Source organism: Crotalus tigris, unplaced genomic scaffold (genome assembly GCF_016545835.1).
Source record: "Crotalus tigris isolate CLP2741 ecotype Arizona unplaced genomic scaffold, ASM1654583v1 scf7180000024307.1902530, whole genome shotgun sequence".
In the NCBI taxonomy this organism is placed as follows: Eukaryota; Metazoa; Chordata; class Lepidosauria; order Squamata; family Viperidae; genus Crotalus; species Crotalus tigris.
In genome coordinates, this window is record NW_024100479.1 from 1,160,497 (window position 1) to 1,185,067 (window position 24,571).

The window sequence follows — 24,571 nt, forward strand, 5'->3', positions numbered from 1 at the left end:
GGCTTACCTGTCCTTTTTGCCCTCATGTCTTCCATTCACAGTCATAAAATCAAATATTTACCAGCTCGGGGGGGGGGGTTGGACTGTGTTCACAGTAGTAGTTATTCAAACTTTCATTTATTCCAAGCTTGTAAATTGTCCGCCTCATTTTTTTCCATTATCTGTCAACAGATTCAGCAGCCTAGATTTACGCTATTTATTCCTGATTCCATCAGTCAGTTTCATTCCAACCCCTTCAAATCTTTGTAGTCTGTAAATCACATGATTCATAATAAAATGTTTCTATGGTAAAATTTGAAGAATGCATTGTTGTTTACACTGTCACCAGCGTATATTCTTGAAAATAAAGGTTTGTTAAAAAAATATTGTAATTGAACAATCAGTCTTTCTGATGCTGAAAAAAAGTAATTTTCATATACATGGAGGCCTAAGTAGATTTTTTTTTTTTTTTGCAGTTTTTCATTGTAATTTTTGTTGCAGATGCCAGGAAAGGTAAACAGATAGTGTGTCCTTGTGTTCATCATTTGTTCTTCTCATTATCAATGTCCTCAGTTGCCTATTCACATACCTGGTAACCCTATCCTATCCCATAGTAAATCACTATCTTGCCTCTCCCACCTCTGTTTGAAGTCACTGCAGTTATCTGATTTCTCCAAAAGATAGTAAGTAACAAGCTTAACAGATTTATACACTTTCAGCCTGCCCTTGGATGGTGCTGTCATAAGAACACACAGTAAATAATGGCTTAAGCTTGTCTTAATCATGGGCTGGAGTTAAGATGAAGACAACATTAAGGGGGTACAACAACAAAGAAACTGTTACCAAGACATGTTTACAAGTGGACATGTTTACAAAGATACTGCAAGTAAGATACTGCAAAGAGAGAAGCAACCTAGAACTAAGGAGAAATTTCCTGACAGTGAGAACAATTAACCAGTGGAACAACCTGCCTCCAGAAGCTGTGAATGCTCCAACACTGGAAGTTTTTAAAAAGAAACTGGACAGCCATTTGTCTGAAATGGTATAGGGCAGTGATAGCGAACCTGTTAGAGACCAAGTACCCAAACTGCAACCCAAAACTCACTTATGCATCGTCGGGTGCCGGGTGTGTGTGGCCCATTGGGTGGGCATGGCTGTGGTGGTAATAGCAGACTGGGTGGGACTAAAAAGTTCAATCAATCAATTCCAACTTGGCAAGATCTTTTTTTTCCCCGTGAGAAGTTGAAATTGGCTGATTGAACCTTTTTTTTTTGTACACGGCGGCAGAGGCCTGAAGCGAAAAGGTTTTATAAAACCCAGCTGAAGGCCTAGGACTGGGGCAAGGGCGCGCGTGCCCACAGAGAGGGCTCTGAGTGCCGCCTCTGGCACCCATGCCATAGGTTCACCACCACTGGTATAGGGTTTCCTGCCTGAGCAGGGGGTTGGACTAGATGACCTCCAAGGTCCCTCCCAACTTATTATTATTATTAATATAAAAACTGCTATTTTTACAGAGGGATTTCTCTTTAGATAAAATTACTCAAATGGAAGTGATAAAGTCATTTTCTCTTACACTACAAATGTCAGAAGCAAGCTACATGCAATCTTACTCATAGCACATTTAAACATGTTTTAATGAAAAAGCAGAGTTTTAATTTGAAAGATGGTAATTTGAAAATGGTAGAGGACAGGAAGACCTGGAGGAACATTGTCCATGGGGTCGCGATGGGTCGGACACGACTTCGCAATTAACAACAACAACAAATTTGAAATATGTTAAGTCTGGATTCTATTTATTTATTCCAATTAAGGTCAGGGACCCTCTCCATTACCATAAACTGTAGCTTCAAGAAAACACTGGGGAAGTATTTTTCCTAACATTAAAAATTATGCCCTCCCATCCCAAATTAAGAGCAAGTTTTAAATTGGGACCCCAGAATAAGATTGTCAACATACTTATTTCTGCAAAGGAAAAAAATCACCAGTGTAAGTACTGTTTTATTAAACACATAGTTAATACCATATGTATTAAACATGATTTATTTTAGCCACGCTTTGTTGGTTTAAACAATGGCCAAGTTTATAAACAATGCTATACCATTATTTATAAATCACAGCAGTTGGGCATATGCAATACACTAAACCAAACCAAGCCATATTAGCACAATTCATAACATCAGTCATTTTTCATTCACATTCATCTAAATACAGAGAATGCTTTCCAGAGTCTGGGGTTTGTTCAGTTTGGGCTTAGTTCATGGAATGATTTCTGCCTCCATGGCTGACAGCAGAGTGTTTCCAATCATTTCTGCAGATCTATAGCAACTGGATCTTAACTACTCCCTTCCTCCAGAGACAGCAGGAGGAAGGAGAAACATATTCCCCATAGCAGGTCCTTTCCTAGATACTGCATGATGTCCAGTTAGTTATCTTACTACTATTGTAGTCCACCAGAAATAATAACAGCTCTCCATCATTTATTGGCACTGAGCTTCAAGTAAGGACTGGAGAACCTGTGGCCTTCTGGAAGTTGCTAAAATTCAGAGCAGATTCAACCAGAATGATCAATGAGGGAAGATAAGGAGTTATAGTTCAGCAACATCTATATATGGTACACACACAGCCATTGGAGTCACTTTGCCTTCTATGACTGCAAAAGATATAAGGGAGGATGACATCTGGGCAATAAGCAATACTTAAAAGGCAGGCTGTATTGTGATCCTGTACTTATTTAGCAATAAGCATCAATGAATTAAAATGGAATGGGCTGGTCACATAGCAAGAACTGATGGCAGGTGGACCAAGGCAGTCATAGAATGAATCCCACTTGATAAAAAGCATCCACGAACGATGGTTCCACAACATCAGTAAATACTGTGGGCCCAATTGGCTAAAGAAAGCTCAGGACCCTATGGGTTAGAAAAACACGCGGAAGAGACCTTCATCCTGCATTGGACAGACAATGGCTAAAATGAACAGACCCCCCAATAGGTTTGCACAGCTCGGCTGCAACCTTTTGCATATGCATATTCGGGCATAAGTACTTCCTAGTGGAGATAAGTGCGAGCAGAGTTGCCCAGTAAGCGGGCATTCTCAAAATTACATACTCTGTCGTTGCAACGAAACCGGGGCGCCACCGGTCCACGTCGGGCCAGGGCAAAGGGCACCCCCAGCGGAAACCTCCCGCCGCCTCCCTGCGCAGTAGCAACCTCCAGAAGCCACGTGCGCGTCAGCGTCGAAGCAGGGAGTGGCCCGGAGGTGGCGGCCGGCAGCCGAGGCAGGAGGAGGAGGAGAGAGAGGAGGGACCGGGGACCGCGGCCTCGAGTGGCCGCTCTCCACACAGAGCTCGGCGCGGAGCATCAGCCGGACGCCGCACTTGGCTGCTATGGAGGGCGTCGGAGCCCACCTCGGCTTCGCGCGCTGCCGCTGCCCGTGAATTGTCTCCAGCGCGCGCGGCGCTCTTTTCAGCGAGGTGAGCTCGCCAATCAATCGTGGGCGGGAGGGGGGGGGAGAGATGGAGCGACCCTTGTCTGTAGCCACTTGGCGCCCCTTTGGCCGCCCAACGCGGCAACTCGGGATGGCTTCTGCAAGCGAGAACTTGGGAGAGGGGGGAGGAGGCTGTCCTAAAAAATAAATGGGAGGGGGGAGTTATTAACCACTGTCGCTCTGGAAAAACATCTCAACGCCGGGGGGTTCGGAGTCTTTTATCCATGCCATCCTATTTTTTTCTCTTTTTCTCATCGAGAAAGGGACTTACCCCCCCCCCTTCGGCTTTTGGGCTGCTGCGTTTTTTTGGGGGGGGGGAGGCGGCCGACCGGCCGGAGGAAACCGCGCTCCTTTGGGAGCCTTTGCCAAATCTCTTTCCTTCAGCCTGCCTGTTCTTGGGAGTCAGGAAGCTTTTTCCTTCATCGCCTTAAGCGGCGGTGCCTCTTGTCTCCTCCTGAAGCGGCCCGTTAGTTTTCCAGAAGAAATGCCTCCTCCCCGCTGCGTCTTGTTGTTGCCTGGGTTTGGGCAGACTTCCCACGGAGCCCTGGCCGTGGCTCCCTTGAGGAAAAGTTTGAACAACAACCCGTCCCCGTGTAGTTGAACTTTTTCTAGACTCTGCTTTCAGCGAGGGAAGGAAACGGCGGGGGAGGGCGAGGGTGGCGGCCACCTTTTGGCTGAGGCTGGAGCACGCGGGGCGGCACGGGAAGTTTCCCGCCGCTGCCGACGCGTCTTTGCAAGTAGAAGTGATGGAAGCCGAAGCCGAAAGTGGCGTTTCAGGGCCGGCTACCGCAGAAACTAAAAGAGGATATGAAGGAGTGGAAAAGTGGCAACAATTAGCTTCAGTTTCGGGCGGGCAGATTTATACTCGACTCAACATGACGTCCTCCTAATGTCGCTTCCTTACTCTGGCCGTGATGGCTGGGAGAAGTACTCCCAACGTCTGAGAATGTTAAATGGGTTATAGTTTCTAAGAGAACGGATGAGTTATACTGTAAGGCATTCCACCCACATCTCTTTTTCTGGGCAAAGAGGAACATTATATCTATATATCTATAGATATACATATACATACACATACATACACACACACACACACACACACACATATCCGTTAAAGATGAAAATAGTCATGCTGCCAACTCATATTGAATAGTTATTGTCATTCCTGCTGCTATACCACAAAGGGGGGAAAATGGAATTATTAGGGCAATGTTAAATAGTTTGAACATTTCCAGCATCTGAGACACAAATAGGGAAATATTTACTTGCCGATGAATTGGATTCTGTTTTTCCTCATCCTCAGCTAATGTGGTCATTGTTTTGGGATTATGGGAACTGAAGTCTAGTAACATCTCAAAGGCCTTATATTATGCATCTTGCTTCTCCAAAGGATCTGGTGGAAATTATGATAAAGCAGGGCTTCAGAAGTGGTGGAAAATTTACTGTGCAACTGTCCTGCCTTCTTCATTTAAAATTATGGTCTTATGGTTATCTGGTAATAAGACTCATTAATTAGCTATTTTGGCTGTGCATACGAAAGATTGTGCTTTTGGAACAGATTTCATTTGCAGTCTTTTAACTGTTGTTTACAGACTAAAATACTGCATCTACCGTAAGAGATAAGTCATCACTTTATTTATGTGGTTTCCTAATTTGTGAGAAATATAACCCTAATGAATAGATGGCTATGACTGAGAATGAAAAGCCTTGAGGTAACTAAGTCTGATTGTTTTCCTTTCACTTAAAAATAGTTTCTTGAGCTATGTAATAGAGTTTTGTTTTTATTCTTGTTGATATGAGATGGGTGTTGGCTGTCATTATAGTTTGTAATTCCATTAAGAAAACTGTGAGTGTAAAAGCCCCTATATACACATTAATGTTTTATTCCTTTTGGACAGCAAGCTTACTTCATGTTGTAAAACTCAGAAGATTTTGATTTTTCAATTTAGGACTGCCTATATGTTTTTGATAGGCTTATTGGTGGGTTGCACTTTTTATAATGGGGACTTAACTCACCAGAACACAATAGATAAGGCTAGCAGGGCAGCGTCATATGAGGGCTTTATCAATTTTGGGGGGATAGTGAGGAAATTTGGATTTTCTTTCAAACTGTTGCAGAGAAAAAACAGTAGTTGTGATGTTCATCCAGGGAGATGATATGACCACAGAATGGCTTCCTGGATGAACACAGCCCATCACAATTATCAGTCTTTCCCCTTCTTCTGTATGTACCTGCCTGATCATAAGACTCAAAACTGGAGGAGCAGGGACTTCTGAATTTCACCTTGCAACTCAGGAGCCAATAAGCTCTCAGATGAGGTTCAGGAACAGCCTTTTGAAGAATGAGCCTGCAATTCCAGAACAGTCAATTAAGCAGAAGCACAACAGTCAACCAAGTCACCTGAAGTAGACCTTGAATATGTGTAGATCCTCACACCCCTAGAAAGATTGGGTGAGTGAAGCCACTCTTCATTTAGCAGCAGCTATTTGCAAATATGATGGTAATAAGAAAAAAAAATCATTTCAACCAATGCATTCATTTATGGCCAAATTTTGTGGGCCTGACAACAAAAGCCTTCAGTATAAAACTGATTCAGGCCACAGCACCAGCCAGCAGAGAATTCTACTCAACTAATTAAGGTCAGGGACCTGAGTTTGTTAGCTTGCAATTAACACATTTTAGGGAAGCTGTGGGAGGAAAACAGTTCGAGAAGAGATAGTTTGTCTAAGGCTAAGCAATGTCTCTGCCCTGTGAGGGGACAAAAACAGGGTCAGGCACAGGACACTGTATAAGATAACTTTGTATGAATGAGATGGCAGCAATTAGTGATCTTTGCAGCATCTCTCTCAGACATGTCTGGCATGTGTTCACATAGTGACCATTTTGCTTAATGACCAAATTGTTGGAACAGATTGTGGACACTAAATGGGGAGAGGGTACAGTTGTTCAGTGAGCAAGAAATCTCATTGGCTTAATGAAGAAAGAGCTATGACACAAGGAAATGGACAAAATGCTATAAAAGAGGGCTTTGAGAGTCAGATTTCTCTTGGTAAATAATTTTTCAACCATGGACTTGGCTTCCTGATTGTCTGCTGCTTCTGATTCTGTAACTCAGGAGTCCCCAACCCCCAGTCCGTGGACCAGTACTGGGCCGCGGCATGCCAGCAACCAGGCCGCACAAACAAGCAAAGTCCCATCCGTGAGATGCAGGCAGCACACAAAACCACGCCCCCTCTGGTCTGCGGAAAAATCTCTCTCCACGGAACCGGTCCCTGGTGCCTAAAAGGTTGGGGACCTCTGCTGTAACTGTTCTGTAAACTAGTACAAAACTCCACTTAGGTCTGATGCCTTGATATTAGATTTGCCTGCGTGGGAACTCTGGCTTATGAAGTATGTTGGGTGGCTTTTCAACTCATCTTCTATTGTGAAGAGATTTATAGCCATCATAAAAACTTATTTTGTATTTGCTAGCACAGGACATACTCTCACCATCCTCTCTGTCTTAACAACAAACTACCAGGTCCCTTTAAATCTTTTCTTTTCTTTTCCCAGCTGGGAAAATATAAAGATGTACTTTAGAAAAAGTATTCTGATCTTTAAAAAACTTCTCTTTTTTTTTCAGCTTGGGAAGAGCAGACCTTAGTATGCACCAAGGGAGATGTTCATCACCGTATAAATCATAGGATTGCATTTAATCTGCTTATTGCTATTTCATTGTCTATCAACGGTTTGGTTTGATTACATGCTTCTTTGTTGGCAGCATCAGTTTACAGCTAAGTAAGTGTTAGGTGCAAAAGATCAGGTTCGCTGGTGAAGATCCACTAAAGCTATCCCAAAGGTGCTTTTTAAAAATGCAACTGGACTTTGTTTTACCTTGAAGACGTTTTGCTTGTTATCCAAGAAGCTTCTACAGAACTGAAAAAGGTGCTTCGATAAGAAGCAAAAACTTCTTCAAAGAAAAACAAAGTCCAGTTGCTTTTTGAAAAAACACCTTTGGGACAACCGTGACCTGGATGACTTTCATAGAGATCCAGTAAAGCTGATTTATTGCTAAAAGCCTATGGACAGAAATCTCAGCTAACAGTTGGCGCCTGGATAGAGTTAGATAAGAGCCAGGGGCACTCAAGGGGGTTGGACTTAGTTCACTTATGGCTACATAGGGATTTTAAGCTGATTCCTCTTTTCACTCTGCCTCCAGGTTCTGCAATTCCTTCCCCTATAACAGTGGTGGTGAACCTAGGCACGGGTGCCAGAGGTGGCACTCGAAGCCCTCTCTGTGGGCACACGTGCCGTTGCCCCAACCTTGCCTCCCCCATGACCCCCTCCTCTCCAGCAGCCCCCCTGAAGGAAAGTCGCCATCGAGCGTGGCCCACACGGAGCAGCGCAGCCAAGGACATGGCAGCCAGGCAGCGTAGACAAGACTCTGCCCTCACACCCCATCATGTAGTTGATGCTGCAGGGCGCGGGTAGAGGTGTGGCCGCCATAGCGCTGTTGGGCTGCCTTGGTGATCTGCGGCAGGCCCTGGAAGCGGTGAGTGGTTCTGTGGGGAGGCGGGGCGGGGGATGGGGCAGAGTGGGGGCCGGGCAGGGGGTGAAGTGGGGGCGGGGCCAGTTTTGGGGCACTTGGTCTCTAAAAGTTTCACCATCACTGTCCTATAATAACACATGCACCAGAGTATCTCCTGTAATGTAAGGAAGCTTATGGAAAGAAGCTGACATTCTGTGATATTGACTACCCATGCTTCAGCTGCTGGGAAACTTGCAGTATTCTCTGTGTAGACTAGCATCGGTCATTCATCTTATTTACTATCAATCTTTTACAATAAACAAAAGTGACACATTCATTTGAATTGACACATCCAGAGCTGGAAGATGAAGCTATATTTGGTTTTGTGGGCCTATATAGGATTAGAAACATAGTTCTTTTAAGCACCTGTGGTTTGTGAATCATTTCCTTTTTTTCCTGTTGTTTTTAATCAGTTGGAACACACTGATGTTTCTTCAGATTATTGTAACTCGTGTACAATTATTTTTCTACCCAAGGTGGAGCAAAGAAATTGTCTTATATGAAGACTGGCTTTTTATTTATTTATTTTTATCCTGCTTTTATTATTATTATTTTTAATAAATAACTCCAGGCAGTGAACACTCTTTCCTCCTCCTGTTTTCCCCACAACTATCATGTGAGGTGGGTTGGGCTGAGAGAGACGAATTGGCCCAAAATCACCCAGCCAGCTTTCATGCCTAAGGCAGGATGAGAATTCACAGTCTCTTGGTTTCCAGCTTGATACCTTAACTCACATTTCAGTTAGTGTTAATTGTCCTTGAAGTCCTTGGTTTCAGATAGATCTTTTTCAACTTCAGGCAGAAATGCCAGCAGTTGCATAGTATACTGCTCTGAAATGGGGTTTTTTCTTACAGGTGTGGGAGAGATTGTGGGGAAGCTGAGAAAGTTAGTCCTCAATTTACAACCAGTTGCTTAGTGACTTCATATGATCACTAAGCGACTAGTTGTAAATTGAGGACTAGCTGTGCAAAATTCTGTGCGTTCTTGAATTCTTAGTCTTGCCTACCTCTGTGGGGTTTGGCAAGGTTCTGTTTTGTGTCTGTTTTACAACATAATGTTTTCATTGTTACCCCCTTTTGATCTTCCTTCACAGAAACACAAAAAGAATACCTTATTGTCAAGGAGGAAGCTGGCAAAGCAGGAAATAGCAGGTCTTGGAAGAGAGATGTCTGTTTTATAAATAATTTGTAGGTCAAAACAGAAAAGCCCCCCACCCACTCCCAAGAATAGCCATGTGTCTTTACAACAAAGTTGTAAGAAAGAAATTCAGGGGTTTAAACACACTTATAAAAAGAAGTAGATCCTTAAACTTTGTAGTCCGTATTATTCTCTCCATTGTTTCATAATTTGCCTTTCTGTAAAAATTTTAAGGTGGCATTTTGAATTCTTGAAGAAAAATGTATTACCGTGGCTTGGAGAAAAGCCTGACATCTATAAATTTCTGCAGGTTATTCCTATTTAAGCTTGGGTGAGGGAAAAACTGATGTGAAAGTGATTCCAGTGTAGCTTTTGCTGATAGTTCCATAAATAAATATTTGTTTATTTATTTATGAGACTTATATACCGCTTTAAGTGCAAGCACTCTCTAAGCGGTGTACACCAGTAAGCAATGTATGTGTGTATATATATATATATATATATATATATATATATATATATATATATATATATACATTGCCCCCAACAATCTGGGTCCTCATTTTACCTACCTTGGAAGGATGGAAGGCTGAGTCAACCTTGAGCCGGTGAGATTTGAACCGCTGACCTGCTGAACACAGTCAGTACTGCACTCTAACTGCTGCGCCACCTCGGCTCTTACATTGTTGAATGTAGTGAGCTCCAAATTTGGAGGGAATGTCTCATTAGCTGAATTTTGCATAACCCTTACATCCTACAAGAGAAGTTTGTAAAAAGGACCCATTTTACATTGGTCACAGCATCCCATACTCGGGTGATCGTCATCTGTGGCCTTCACAACTGGCTTCCAAAAGGCAAAAACTACAGGAAAGCCAGCAGGAAGTCAAAGGTTGCAGTCACATGACATTGCACTTAATGTCCATGGGTGATTTGGTTAATAACCAGAGCAGAACTGACATTGTAGTTGAGTGTGGTCACAAGCATTTCCTTTTACATCGACGCAACAGAGTTACCAGTTCCAATTACAGTCTGTAACTGTGGGCTATCTATATCTTTTAATCCAGGATAATTTTTTAAAGGAACTGTGAAAGGTAATGAGGTTTTACCAACAGTGGTATGAAAGGCTATAAAGAGAATTATGTTAGTTTCATCCCCATCTCAGGCAAATTTGTATATTTTTCCCCATTGAGGCTCTCTAAGACAGTGGCCTCCACCTTTCTGGCTCCAGGGATTAGTTTTGGGGGGGGGGGAAATTGTCTTCCACAGACCAGGACGGGGGGAATGATTCCATACACAATCTAGATCAGTGGTTCTCAGCCTGTGGGTCGCGACTCCTTTGGGGGTCGAACGACCCTTTCACACTGGTCGCCTAAGACCATCGGAAAACACATATTTCCGATGGTCTTAGGAACCGAGACACCGCTCCTCTATCCGTCTCTGCACGGCTTCAAGCTGGGGGCCGTTGCAGTGCCGGATTCGTTTCCGTCGACATCTCCTAAGGGAGGCGCGCTGCTTCGCGGCCCTTTCCGCGGAGAAGGCTGAACTAAGCTCTACCGGCACTGTCACCCTCTTGGCTCTCTCGCTCGCTCTTTCTCTCCCTCTCCTCGCTTGGGCGCTTCTCCAATCAGGCTGGGCAGAGCCGGCGGAGTGGCCTTCCTGCGCTCCTTCCTGGCCAGCTGGAGCCGGGCAGGCCAGCAACCTTCGGAAGTGAGGCGAGGACAGGCAAGGCGCGCTGAGCCCCGGGGACGGCGGGTGAGTGGGCGGCGTCAGTGCGCACTTGGAGAGCCTTAGGGTTGGGGGTCACCACAACATGAACTGTATTAAAGGGTTGCGGCATTAGGAAGGTTGAGAACCACTGATCTAGATCCTACGCATGTGCAGATGAAGCTTTACTGCTTTTGTGGACCGGATCCTACCAGTCCATGGCCCAGGAGTTGGGGACCCCTCTTCTAAGAGACAGAACCTGGTGGTATATGTGAAACTATCCAGTAGTTTGGCTCAGGACAGAAATTAAGATCCACTTCAAAAAATATTTCTAATTCTGGTTTAGAAGCAAGCCATAATTGTTTTAGCTAACTGCTCAAGCAAGAGAAGAATAAGGGATATGTGTGGGGTCCTGGCACATTTTTAACCTCCCAGAATACACATTATGTAGTTGAAGATAAGGAAGTTGTATGTAATCTCTGCCATTCGTTACAGAAGTATATTCTACTAACTAAATTGGAACTGCATGGATATACTATGGACCATTTGAATCAGACTAAATACAGATAGTGCTTGACTTAAAACTGCAACGGAGCCGAGAATTTGACTGACCTGATTTTATGTCATTCTTTGTGGCAGTTGCAAAGCAAACACCATCGTTCTCAAGTGAACCCATTGTCTGCAATGGATATTTTTTGCTGGAAACCAGAAGTAAAACTAGCAAAAAAATAGATCATAAATTGTAGTCAGGTGACCGTGGGGAAAAAACATGAATCGTAGTCATGTGACCATGGAATGCTGCAAATGTTTACAAATGCAGGCCGAGCGCCCAAAATGCAATTATATAACTGCATCGGGGGGACGGCCATCAGAACTTCAATTATAGGTTGTAAGTACCTTTTGGAGGTCCATTGGACCTAAGCAACCAGCATAAGTCAAGGACTACCTATAGTTCAAAATATTCTATTTGAATCACAAGTATGTATAACTATTCTGGGCTTTTGCTGAATAAACGGGGAATCAAATTTGCTCTCACTGGAAGTGTGCAGGATGATACATCCAAAGGCTTCTTTCTGCAGCTTATCTTTAGCTTTTGGTTATAACTTCTGGTAATACAATATTCTGGAAGGGCATTGATTGCCACTTCTTTTGTGAGTTTGTTAGCGTGGTAATTCTGCATATAGGAAAAAAATGAATCCTTTTAAGTCAAGAATTAATTTTAGACAAAATAGTAAATGATAAAAATAAATTGTTACAGGAAGTAGTTCTGTTCCAATATTAGGATGCGGGGATGATGTTCTTCTCTGTGTGTAGTGAGGTGGGAGGATTAAGCCTTACATTTTGGCTGGCTTCGAATTCTTGATCAGAAACATTTTACTTGGAATACTTTCCACAAAAAAGCTAGAGGAGTAGAAGTATAATTCTGTGTACAGGTAGTGCTCGACTTACAACAGTTTATTTAGTAACCATTTGAAGTTACAACAGCACTGAAAGTAATTTATGGCCATTTTTCACACGACTGGCAGAATCCTCCTGGTCATGTGATCAAAATTCAGACGTTTAGCAGCTGACTCATTTTTATGAATGGTTGCAGTGTCCCAGGGTCATGTGATCCTCTTTTGCAGTGATGGTAACTCAGTTGCTATAAATATATATTATTCTTTGTTTCTTTTTCAGTTCTTTTTTTTCATTTTTAAGCAATGTTTATGTGTAGTTTTTATATATGCAATGTAACAGTGATGGCGAACCTTTTAGAGACCGAGTGCCCAAAAACTAGTCCTGCCCCGCTCCACCCCCTCCCCTGCCTCCCCTGCCTCGCCTGCCCGCAGGGCCACTCACCTCCTCCAGGACCCACCACAGATCGCCCAGGTAGCCCAGCAGCACCATGGCGGCCACACCCTCTGTCCATGCCCTGCAGCATCAACTGTGCGGGATGGGGCATGAGGGCAGAGTCTTGTCTATGCTGCCTAGCTGCCATGTCCTTGGCTGTGCTTCTCTGTGTGGGCCACACTCGGGGTGACTCTCCTCCAGGGGGGCTGCTGGTGAGGGGGTCGGAGGAGTTGAGGCTGGGGCAACGGCACATGTGCCCACAGAGAGGGCTCCGAGTGCCGCCTCTGGCACACATGCCATAGGTTCGCCACCACTGCATTATAACTATCTTTGTGTTTTGTCTCTTCATTTTCTGTTTCTTTTAAACCAATTTAAAAAAAACCGAATACAATCCTATCTATATTGACTTGGAAGTAAATCCCACCATATCGAATGTAACCTGCTATATTAAGAAATCATTACTTAGGAAAATGCATTTTAGGAGTGTAATAAGGGTGTTTTGCTAACCAGTAGGATTGATAAAATCTGCTCAGCACTTGAGGATTCATCTTTTTTTGTCAGCTATGGCCCTTATGACACAGTTGGTCTTGGCAGAGTATCCAGAACAAGATGATATTTATCTCCATTAACTTTTGTCTCTCAGCTTGCTAGAAAATTACTTTAAATTATAGTGGTATGTTAAACTTCAACCTCCTTAATTTGTTGTGCATTTTTAAAACATTCTTGTCTATCCCTGCATTTGTTTTCACTCTATTTTAATGTTTGAAATATTAAAACAAAAAAAAAATCCTATAAAGCTATTGCAAAAGTACATATTTTAAAAAGAGTGTAACATAACTTTGTGCCTGGTTTGAAATATTCCTAGTGTGTGTTTTAATTATCTACAACTTTATGAGATGCCACATACTGAATTGTAGAAAAGTAGTAGGTTGAAATTAGTACTAAATTTGTAACAATAATATTGGTTTCAATAATATTTTAGAGCTTTGGGTCTCAAATAGTGTATTATTCCATGTGCTTCATACATCACACTAGACCATGGATTATATTTTCCATGATTTGAGTAATAAGCTACAATTGTTTTGGATTCAAATAACATGGAAACTGTTATTTGCAACCACAATAACAGATTTTAAAGAACAAAATATGCCAAAATCCAACCAACAGATGAGCAATGTACGTTTGATCTCCCCTTTCATTCAGTTTCTCTATCTTAACTAAGAAGGCGGAATACTGCAGAATTAAAAGGTGAGGAATCAGACGTGATTTCCAGTGCAGATCCACTGATGAAACAACAGATATGCACGTCAATTGGAGGGAGGAGATGAATGAGAAAATTGAAGCAATTGATTTTATTAAAGAATGGTGTGTTTGTGAAAAAAATAACAATTCTATGCATAGTTGCTAAATTGGATGGCTTCTTTGTGCAGCCTACCACCAAAATATATCATGCTCACTGGGAAAATTATTCTAATACATTTGGAGAAATGCTAAATTAGAAGCCCCATGATTGAGTTTTTCTATTTAGAAATGTCCCTCAACCTGGTGTCTGCAGTTTTGTTGAATCTGCAGTCCTAGCATTTTCAGAACTTGTAAATAATTGTAGACACTGTAGTTTAAACTTATTTGGAGAATAGGAAATTGGGTGTAGAAGATATTAGAAGAGGAGACCAAGGTTCAATTCCTACTTAACTATGGAATTTACCAGACAACTTTGAGCCTTTTACCATCTCTCAGGTCAGCCTACTTCCTAGATTTGTTATTGTAAAACTGAAATAATAACAGACATGATGCCGATTCATGCTACAACTTTATGCATTTTCTACGCATGTATTCATTCTAACTCAGCTGGACTTACTTTGGAGTACAACTAGGAGGAATACAGTTGTTCTGATCTCTGGAGTCCAGATTTATTTTTTTAAAAATAGATGTCTATAATGCACTGGGTGTCTGAAGTACTATTTCATGAATCTATGTGTGTAAAGGCTGCTGTTTGCTGAAAAATGATGTGGGCAAGTTGTAAAAGGACAGAAATAAGGTAGAATGTATCCTTTATATCAGTGGTGGTGAACCTATGGCACGGGTGCCAGAGGCGGCACTCAGAGCCCTCTCTGTGGGCACGCGCACCGTCGCCCCAGTCCTAGGCCTTCAGCTGGGTTTTATAAAAGCTGTTCACTTTAGGCCCCTGCTGCCGTGTGCAAAAAAAAGGTTCAATCAATCAATCAATTTCAACTTCTCATGGGAAAAAAAGATCTCACAAAGTTGGAATTGATTGATTGAACTTTTTAGTCCCACCCAGTCTGCCGTTACCACCACGGCCATGCCCACCCAATGGGCAACACCCAGCCAATAGGCCACACCCACCCGGCACCCAGCGATGCATAAGTGGGTTTTGGGTTGCAGTTTGGGCACTCGGTCTCTAAAAGGTTCGCCATCACTGCTTTATATAAAAATCCACATTTCAGGAATCAGCCATGCACTTTCGTAGCTCTCTGTGATCTTAAACCAGTGGTTCTCAAGCTTTCTAATGCCGTGACCCCATAATACAGTTCCCGATGTTGTGGTGACCCCCAAGTGGGTGTGGCCACTAATAGGGAGTAGGACAGCTAGGGAAAAGGGAAAAAAATGGTGGACAGCGTGGTTTGGCGACCCCCGTGAAATGGTCATTCGACCCCAAATGGGGTCCCGACCCACAGGTTGAGAACCACTGTCTTAAACTAACATTTCTTACAAAGAAAGGTCTTGATAAAAAGACTTTTTGATTTTGAAATATTCCAATTAATTTGCATCTTCAGAGGATAGTGTCTGGACAAATCAGCTAGATGCATAGTCTGTTTAATTTCCAATTCAGTTCATTGCTTGCAACTCACTCAGGTATTTGTTATCATGAGCAGGCATTATGATATAATTTTAAGGACTTCAGTTGGAGAAATCTGTATATTGCTATTGATCAATAGAAATGTTATTTAGTGACCTGGCTTTATTTATGCACCCTGGATCCAGACACCGAGTAGTGTTTCCTCCACCGAGGAGTTCATGGCTAGCATGCAGCTGACCCAGAATTACCTCTGTTCCAACAAATGACCTGGGGGAAATGTCACACTTCAGACCTAAAATATCACTTGGGACAGCTATTACATATATGAAATTGCAGAGGGGCAGGCTAAAGCATATAAGGAACGGTTGCTGGACTTGGGTATGTCTAGTTTAACAAAGAGAAGGACGAGGGGGGACATGATAGCAGTGTTCCAATATCTCTGGCTGCCACAAAGAAGAGGGAGTCAAGCTATTCTCCAAAGCGCCTGAAGGCAGGACAAGAAGCAACGGATGGAAACTAATCAAGGAGAGAAGAAACCTAGAACTAAGGAGAAACTTCCTGACAGTTAGAACAATTAACCAGTGGAACAACCTGCCTCCAGAAGTGGTGAATGCTCCAACACTGGAAGTTTTTAAGAAGAAACTGGACAGCCATTTGTCCAAAATGGTATAGGGTTTCCTGCCTGAGCAGGGGGTTGGACTAGATGACCTCCAAGGTCCCTTCCAACTTTATTATTATTATTATTATTATTATTATTATTATTATTATTATTATTATTATTATTCTCAATCATCGCACAGTCAGCCAGATGTTCATACTGGATTTGGTATTTTGTCTACCTATCGAGTCCTTACCCAGGACCTGGGATAGGCAGATGTGGATGTTTGATGGTATTACAGGTATCGTCGCAGGATGGAAGCAGTTCCTAATAAGGCCGCCTTTTGCAATTGACTAATAGCAAATTTGTCAATGCCAATGGTGTTCAAGTGGTGCTCCAGTTGTTTTTGGATTGCGCCCAAGGAGCCTATGACTATTGGTACTACCCTTGCTTGCTTTTGCCACAGTCTTTCTATTTCTATTATTATTATTATTATTATTATTATTATTATTATTATTATTATTATTATTATTATTGTTATTATATACATAATATGTTACATCTCATTCCTTGCCTCCTAGTAATCTTCATAATAGCTTGAGAGGTAGATTATTTTGAAAAGTGATGATGCCTTGTGTGATTTTAAATGCAAACTTGAGTTTGGCATTCCTTAATTTAGGCCTACTTCTATTTTCTTTTTAATACGTTTCTCCATGAGTCTTGATTATCTAAAATAATTCTTTGTAACTTCTGGTATCCTGAATATGCCATTGGCTAATGCAGAGAATGAAACAAATGTTGTCAAGTACTAAATGTTCTGGTTTTCATACTAATTTTTTGTGTGCAAGGTTTCTCTGATATATTGTATAAGGTAATATACTTCATGTTTAGAAGGAAACATCCAAATTAGCAAATTGTCCTGATGTTATGGTCTGGCTGAAAAATTGTTCAAATGGTTGATGTGAAAATAACATGTTATGTCACTGGAATATTCTTGAATCTTTGAGGAATTCTTTGCTCTGCTGGCCAAATGAGATATGCTATGAGCCTTTGCAGTATTCAGATGCTATTGAGATTAAAGATGTTTCTTTTTGACGTTCTCAGGGGAAAAATTTAGCCTGTTGGCTTAAAAATAGATAATTTGTGGTAATAAGTTGATCTTAATACCTCAACACATTTTTAAAGCTTTCCAGTTAAAACACATTTTAAAGCTTTCCAGTTTCCCTCAATACATTTTTGTATTTTAAGCATTTATATTCTATGTCATTTAATGTTGATGTTTTTAAACTGGGGAATGTTCTAGTTATGATTAACAAAAATGGGTTGCTCATCAAATATATGACAAGTTGGCAAAAAACATACAAGTTTGTAAAACAAGATGGCCTTGCCAGCGTTTATCATCCTGCTTTGAACAGAAAGTACTTGCAAAACCTAACATTGTTTCTTATATTCATCATCCCACAGAGCTCCTTCAATCATAATAGTAGATAATATTATTTGGCTCTGCTGTAGAATGAGCCAAAATTTCTAAAGAGTGAAAAGAAAAATGACCATTTTGCTAAATGAGGCGGATGTAGAAGTTAAATTGCTAAATTGTTAGATTAATGGTAACAACAAGAGGAAATTGCAATTGCAAACAGGAAGTAAACAGCAATTGCAAATAAGAAATAATGGTTTTACTTTTTCAGCTAAAATAGTTAATAATTAAATAACTAGTAGTTATTTGTAGTTAGTAAATAATAAAATCTACACATTGCAATGCTTATCTCTGATCTGTATGTCATTTCATTAGGTATTGGTACCACCTCTTTAAATTCACTTGAAATATTGTAATCCTTGTTTTACTGTGTATAGTGGGTCAAATCTATAAATTTTAAAATAAGACTCCATAATTAAGATAAATGATTTTTAAGACTAATACAGGAAGCCATTTGTAGTGCTGCTCCTAGTGACTTTTCTAGATGACACTATGAATTATAAATCAATATGCACATTACTGTGAAGTGAGCTTGTCTTGTATTAATAAAAAAAATAAGGGAATACTGTGATATAGCAATATTGTGTTGACTGGTTTATTGTTGCATTTACCATTGGCACTATACCTGATGCCTTAGCATGGTATAGCATTTATTATTTGGTAGGGCATCCTGGAAAAAAAATGCAAGCATTTGATTTGACATGCAACTTCTGAAAAATAAACCAGATGCTGAGACAAAGATTTGGATTTGGATTTAATGAACACGTTTCTACATGACATCAGTTATCTTGCTTATTACAGTAACTGGTTCTTCTTTGTCTTAAAAATAAACCTAGAGAAGAATAAAGGTGATCTGAATGGAAAATAAAACTACATCAAATGAAACAACATAGGCATTTAGTTCAACCTGTAATCTAGCTATTTGCCTTTTAGTAACTGATTCTATAAGTTTCTAAGAAATGTAGCTCATTTCTTAGTGATTTATAGTGTCTTTACAGCACCACCCAAACATTACTGAAGTGATATAAAGCTTGACTTCACTGTTGTTATTTTGGCACAATAGTTGAACAATTGTAGGAGATGCTCTAAATCCCTAGAGTGGAAATGACCTTTGTGTTAGCCAACAATGTGTTAAAAACTAAGACTAATTGCAATACTAAAATGGTTAGAGATTATTTGGTTAGGAATGGAAGACCTGAGAATTGGGATAGGCAATAAAAAGTATATTTGGGCAGCAAACTGCCACAAATACTTTCTAATACAGTTTTAATACAAATAGGAAGACCAGAAATTCCATCTGCATTTTATACTTGCTGGAGTATGTCATATATGTAGTGTAAACCAAAAAGAATAAATGCTTTATCAATATTATATTTCTCTTTAAGGTTTTTGACTGCCATTTAGCTTTTAAATGCACAGAATAACCAACCAATCCTTTGAAACAATGAATAATATGGTGTTTCTATTACCAGACCACACTATTTCAGATTGCTTCTATTATGATTCACGCACAGCAGACAGAAAAAGTAGATAATAAAAATCTCTCAACTTTTCCTTCACATTCTGTTTCTTTGTTAAGAAAGAACATTTTGTCATGTAATCTCCTCACCCACTGCCTAGAGTCAAAATCCCATTTTGACTCCATTTATGGGTTTAATTATGCCCCCTGATACTATGTGGAATCATAACTTTGGTGTTGATTCAAAAATTTCCACTTTATCGAATTAGCAACTATTCCCATATGATTTTCTGAAATCAGTTCAGGCATTAAGCCAGAAGTAATGGCTTTGCATATCATTTAGGGAAGCTTGCATTTATAAGTCTTTATGTACAAATGATGTGCTATGCTCTGGGTACACAAATTTGACAGAGACCTCATGATGTATAGTGATGTATGATGTCCCCATGCTATGATTTTTTATGTTGTGCAAAATTTACATTTTCCTGACAAAATGCCATCATGGGATCCTTCACACAAAATTTCCACTGTACTTCCCAAGTCTTCAGTACCATTTTTATATAACAAACTAGGGTGAGAGAGAGTTTCCCCCATTCCCCAAGCTTCTGTTGTCCATGCCTGTACCTTGTTCACGGGCACCGGGTTCATATATTTTTGCTCATCATATTTTCAAATATCTAACAAGCAGAAGACCATTTTCAGACTATACCTTTTGAGTAGCTGTACAATAGCTACATGGATTATTGGGCGTGATTGCAAAGTAACCCACTTCTAAGTCCTTTCCAAATCTTTATGTAATATTTCAGGACTTTGATCTGATGAAAAATCAGTTATCTCGGGGGAAGGAGAAAAGGGAGATTGTGCCAATTTCAACACTTACACCAGATCAAATGTAATGAGAATGGGAGTTTCAAACTGAAGGCAAGAATAGCAAACCATGGTTTAGTCAATTTTTTTTTATTTAAAAAGTTTTATTGATAATTAACAAAGAATAAACCCACTAACCCACCCATCCCCACCCCCTACCCCCCACTTCCCAGAGCCAAATACAGGGTTATTACAAACATATTAAACATAATCTAATTAAATTTAACCAAATATATTAAAACATAATCTAATTAAATTTAGCAGATTATACAATAATTAAATTCATACTTAACCCATAACTCCCTTTAAACATTAATATCATTATATCATAAACAAATCCATTTTTAAACAATCATTATAAAGAACCATAATAACAGTAAATGAACTAAATAATTTCCATCATAAAATACTATTAATAATTATTTTAAAAAAATTAATCATAAAGTAAACGGAACGTTTTAGTTCCGTATTTAATCTGAATATAATCTATCCATCTTCTCCATACCATAATATATCTTTCTTGTGTATGATCTTTTAAATAAGCAGCAATTTTAGCCATTTCTGCTAAATTAGAAACCTTAAGTGTCCAATCTTCTATAGTAGGCAACGAATCTTTCTTCCAATATTGACCTATCAATAACCTTGCTGCTGTTACAGACTGAAGGCAAGAATAGCAAATCATGGTTTAGTCAATTTTTGACCAGCCAAGATCCCATTTGTTGGAGAAAATATAGCAACATGTAAAAGGATAGCAAGGGTACAATTACATTGTGATTTGTTTTCTCATTTTGTCTCTCATAGTTGAGGTCTATCTATGATGACAATTACAGGCCTCTCTCATCTTTTTAAGTGGGAGAACTTGCACAATTGGTGGCTGACTAAATACTTTTTTGCCCCACTGTATCTGGCCACAGAGCTGATATGTTTGCTGAACGCTTCCAATTCCTGTGTTTTGATCTTGATCCAAGTATCATCCACGTACCTATACCAATGAGTGGGCGGAATTCCTGTGAAGGCATTTAGGGCTTTGGTTTCTACCTCTTCCATGTAGAGATTGGCCACAATGGAGGACACAGGCGAACCCATGATGCAGTCATGGTTTTGTCTGTAGAAACTTTCATTGTATTTAAAATAGGTAGTGATCAGGCAGAGGTCCAGCATGGCACATATGTGGTCTGGGTTGAGGTTGGTTCTGTCACCAAAAGTGCTGTCTTGCAGCAGTCGTTTCTTCACTACCATGACAGCTTCAGTTGTTGGAATGCAGGTGAAGAGGGAAATCACATCATAGGAAACCATGGTCTCAACCAGGTCCAGTTTTAGTTTCCAAACCTTGCTGGCAAAGTGCTGTGAATTGTTGATATAATTTGTGGTGTTGCGAACTAGAGGAGCTAATAAGGTGGTTAGATGTTTTGCAATATTGTAGGTGACAGAATTGATGCTGCTGACGATTGGTCTGAGTGAAGTTCCCTCTTTGTGAATTTTGGGGAGTCCATATATGCACGGGGTAGCTTCCCCAAAGTAAAGACGGTAATATTGTGGCTTGTAGATTGCATTGTCCTTTAGTAGGCGTTGCAAGAAATCAGTGATCTTTTTCTTGTAACTGCTGGTGGGCTCTCTTTAGCAGTGTCCTTCAGAAGACTGTTCATCTTGGCCTTGTAGTCATCTGTGTTCATCTTCCTTTATCAGCTGGCAGGATGGTGATGTTTGGGTGTCTTCCTAGGGATGTCACTGATCTCCTTTCTTGAATTGTGAGGTTGGAAGGGGGTGTTTGGCACTGGCAAGGGCTGCAGATACCCTCATCCTTAATTGTTCTGCCTCTGGTTCTGTCAGTTTATTGTTCCTGATGGCTGAACTCTGTGGCTGTGAGGAGAACAACAATTGGTAGCTGTTCTGGTGTTAACTGCAAAATTTAATCCTTTGGCTAAAACATTCTTTTCTGTTTGGGACAGATTTCTCACCCATTGGTTAGTTTTCTGAGACATGTCACTGTCCATCTGGGTTGGACATATCTTAAAAGCTCAGGAGGATCTTCAACTAACACAACATATGTGCACACTTTAAACCCAAGAATACACTAAGGCAGAAGCTTGTCCACCCCAAGGATAAAACACCCAGACACAAACTAAGCAACGTGGTATATGCAGTACAATGCAGTGAGACATGTGCAGATCTGTACATTGGCGAAACAAAACGACTACTTCATAAACAATGGCACAACATAGGAGAGCAAACCCTCTCAGTCGGAGAGTTGAGTGTAATGTAATCTTGGGAAAAAATTTATGAAGATTCAAGTTAATTGGGACAGAAGCAACATTTGCGGTATAAAAGGATCCTGCTATTTTTCTATATAGCTAATTATGTCAGAAGACTTGATCAGATTTACAGATGGGCAAAACATCGATTTATATATAATTTAATTTTATCTATATCAAATAGATAAAATTTATTTATCTGGTAGATTTTAAAATAACAGCTTAGAATGCAAATTTGAGGTTTGAAAAACGTAATTTAAGACTTAGTTCTCTGTCTGATCACAGACAGCTATAATTCATTCAAATTGTGATTTAATGTTAAAGAGAGAGAGTGGGTCCCAAGCTTTTATTATCTTGGCTCCTTTCCCTTTGCTCCTGCTCAGTCATCAAGTCGTATTTCCAAGGATCTCCCTTCCTTTCTAACTTATTTGACTGTCCTGTATGTTCCTGATTTGTCTTCTTCCCGTATAGCTGTTGTCAGTGGGCAGGAAGAGTCTGGGACTTTCCCCGTTGCTGATTTAAATTGCTATTTACTCATTTTTGAATTGGCAGAAAACAACTAGTCTATAAATTTGCTGTCCCTATTGTTGATCCTTATCTAGCATTTATTACTTCTACTTTTGGCTTGCAACCAAAATGACTAATAGAAGTCTTCCCAGTTGGGCTGGCACTTGATTCTGAAATGAGGTACTTCAGGCAGGTCAGTGGAGTGAAAACAGAATTTTGAATTTGTAAGTTAAGTAAGGAGTAGAAGAGGTTGAGGGTAGAAGCCTAATGAGACAGATTGGAATATAGATGTTCTGATTACTGATTTGATTAGCTAGTCATGGAGACAACGTCCGGGTTTGAAGCAGAGTCTGATGAATTCCTTTCTTAAGAGACATTGAGCAATCAATCATTCCCTAATGGGAAACATTAATACTGCCATAGTTCATCACCACTTCTAGACTATCGTTTCTACCCTGGCTTTTCTCTTTATGTATAGTGTTCAATGCACAGAATCCCCCAATATCACCACTGCTGAGAATTTGGGGAATTGAAATCCACACATCTGGAACATGCCAAGTTTTAGAAAATGTTATCTAGACTGAGTGACTCTATGTATGTATATATGTTAGGATTGCACTGAATAAAACAGTAATGCATATTTTTCATATTAAAAAAGTAACCATTTCACACATTTTGTTCTTTTTCAGAACAATGATTCCCATCACTGAATTCCGCCAGTTCTCTGAACAGCAGCCAGCCTTCCGAGTTTTGAAGCCATGGTGGGATGTATTTACAGACTATCTTTCTGTTGCCATGTTGATGGTTGGTGTGTTTGGTTGCACATTACAGGTAAATAAACAGGGCTGCAAGTTAAAAATTAATGATACCATAGAAACAGGACTGTGATGTGTCTCAGATTCTAAATGCCGATTAAAAAAAACATTTAAAATTTTGGATACTAGAATTATTTGTTCATCAGTTCAAGTAACATAGCAGACTAATTTGCAGTAGTATTAGTCAACTTTTGGAGTGGTAGGCTCCAGGATCACATGTGGTCATTTAAGTAATATGATGTAGGAAAAGAGCAGGCAGAGGTAGAGTTAAAGATGTCATCAGTTTAGCATCTTTAATCCTTATCTAGCACCAATTTAATGCTAACTGTTAGTTGACTAGACTCTTGTGTATAGATTTGAATAAATCTATGCTGAAACTTTACAAATGGTCCTGATTCTTTGCCTTAACAAATATTTTTTTATTTAATTATCATATTAATGTAAGGTCTGGTTTTTCTACTCTACACCTGACAACTAATAGTTCCAGATTAATATCTGTTTTAAATTATTATAGATCTGTATAAACTTGGTCCTATCCAAGTCAGGCACAAAGAACCAGGACCATTGTGTAGATTGCAACATAAACAATTTATTGAAGCCTATACACAAGAATCTAGTGAACTAACAATCAGCACTAATTGGCACTAGATAAGGGCTAATGCAATTCATAGACTTGGATCTTTTGTGGCAACACAAGGGCTCTAAACTGATGACATGTTTAACTCTGCCCCCCAGCTCTGCCTGCTCTTCTCCTATATATAGTATAACAAATCTTTGGCACAGTTATGTGTGTGTCCAAATGGAGTGCTCTCATAGCCTGCACCAGCACTTTTGTAGTACATTGGAAAAGATTCTCAAGTATACGGCTTGAGGTGCCAGAGTTGTTTGCAGCTGCAAGCTTTGTATGCAACCCCAGCAACTCTGTAAAAATTGCTACATGATTAAATCCAGCATGACAAAAAAGGTACTTAATGAATACATAGGTAGTAAATAAATATTTTACTTGTTTTAAAATTTAATTTCATTAAATACAGTTTTATTTGGCCCTGATAGCTTCCTTTTGATCTAAATGTT

The 24,571-nt window shown here is 40.2% G+C and overlaps 1 protein-coding gene and 1 pseudogene across 1 annotated transcript in view; one reads left to right on the forward strand and one right to left on the reverse strand.

Moving 5' to 3' along the window:
* The first annotated feature begins 3,120 nt into the window (after nucleotides 1-3,120).
* Nucleotides 3,121-24,571, forward strand: part of LRRC8C (leucine rich repeat containing 8 VRAC subunit C) — a 33,917-nt gene continuing 12,466 nt past the window's right edge. The window contains exons 1-2 of the mRNA XM_039324716.1: nucleotides 3,121-3,451; nucleotides 23,372-23,513. Coding sequence (XP_039180650.1) covers nucleotides 23,376-23,513 — 138 coding nt within the window. The 5' untranslated portion in view covers nucleotides 3,121-3,451; nucleotides 23,372-23,375. The remainder of the gene's footprint in view (nucleotides 3,452-23,371; nucleotides 23,514-24,571) is intronic.
* Nucleotides 20,653-21,917, reverse strand: LOC120299669 (annotated as a pseudogene).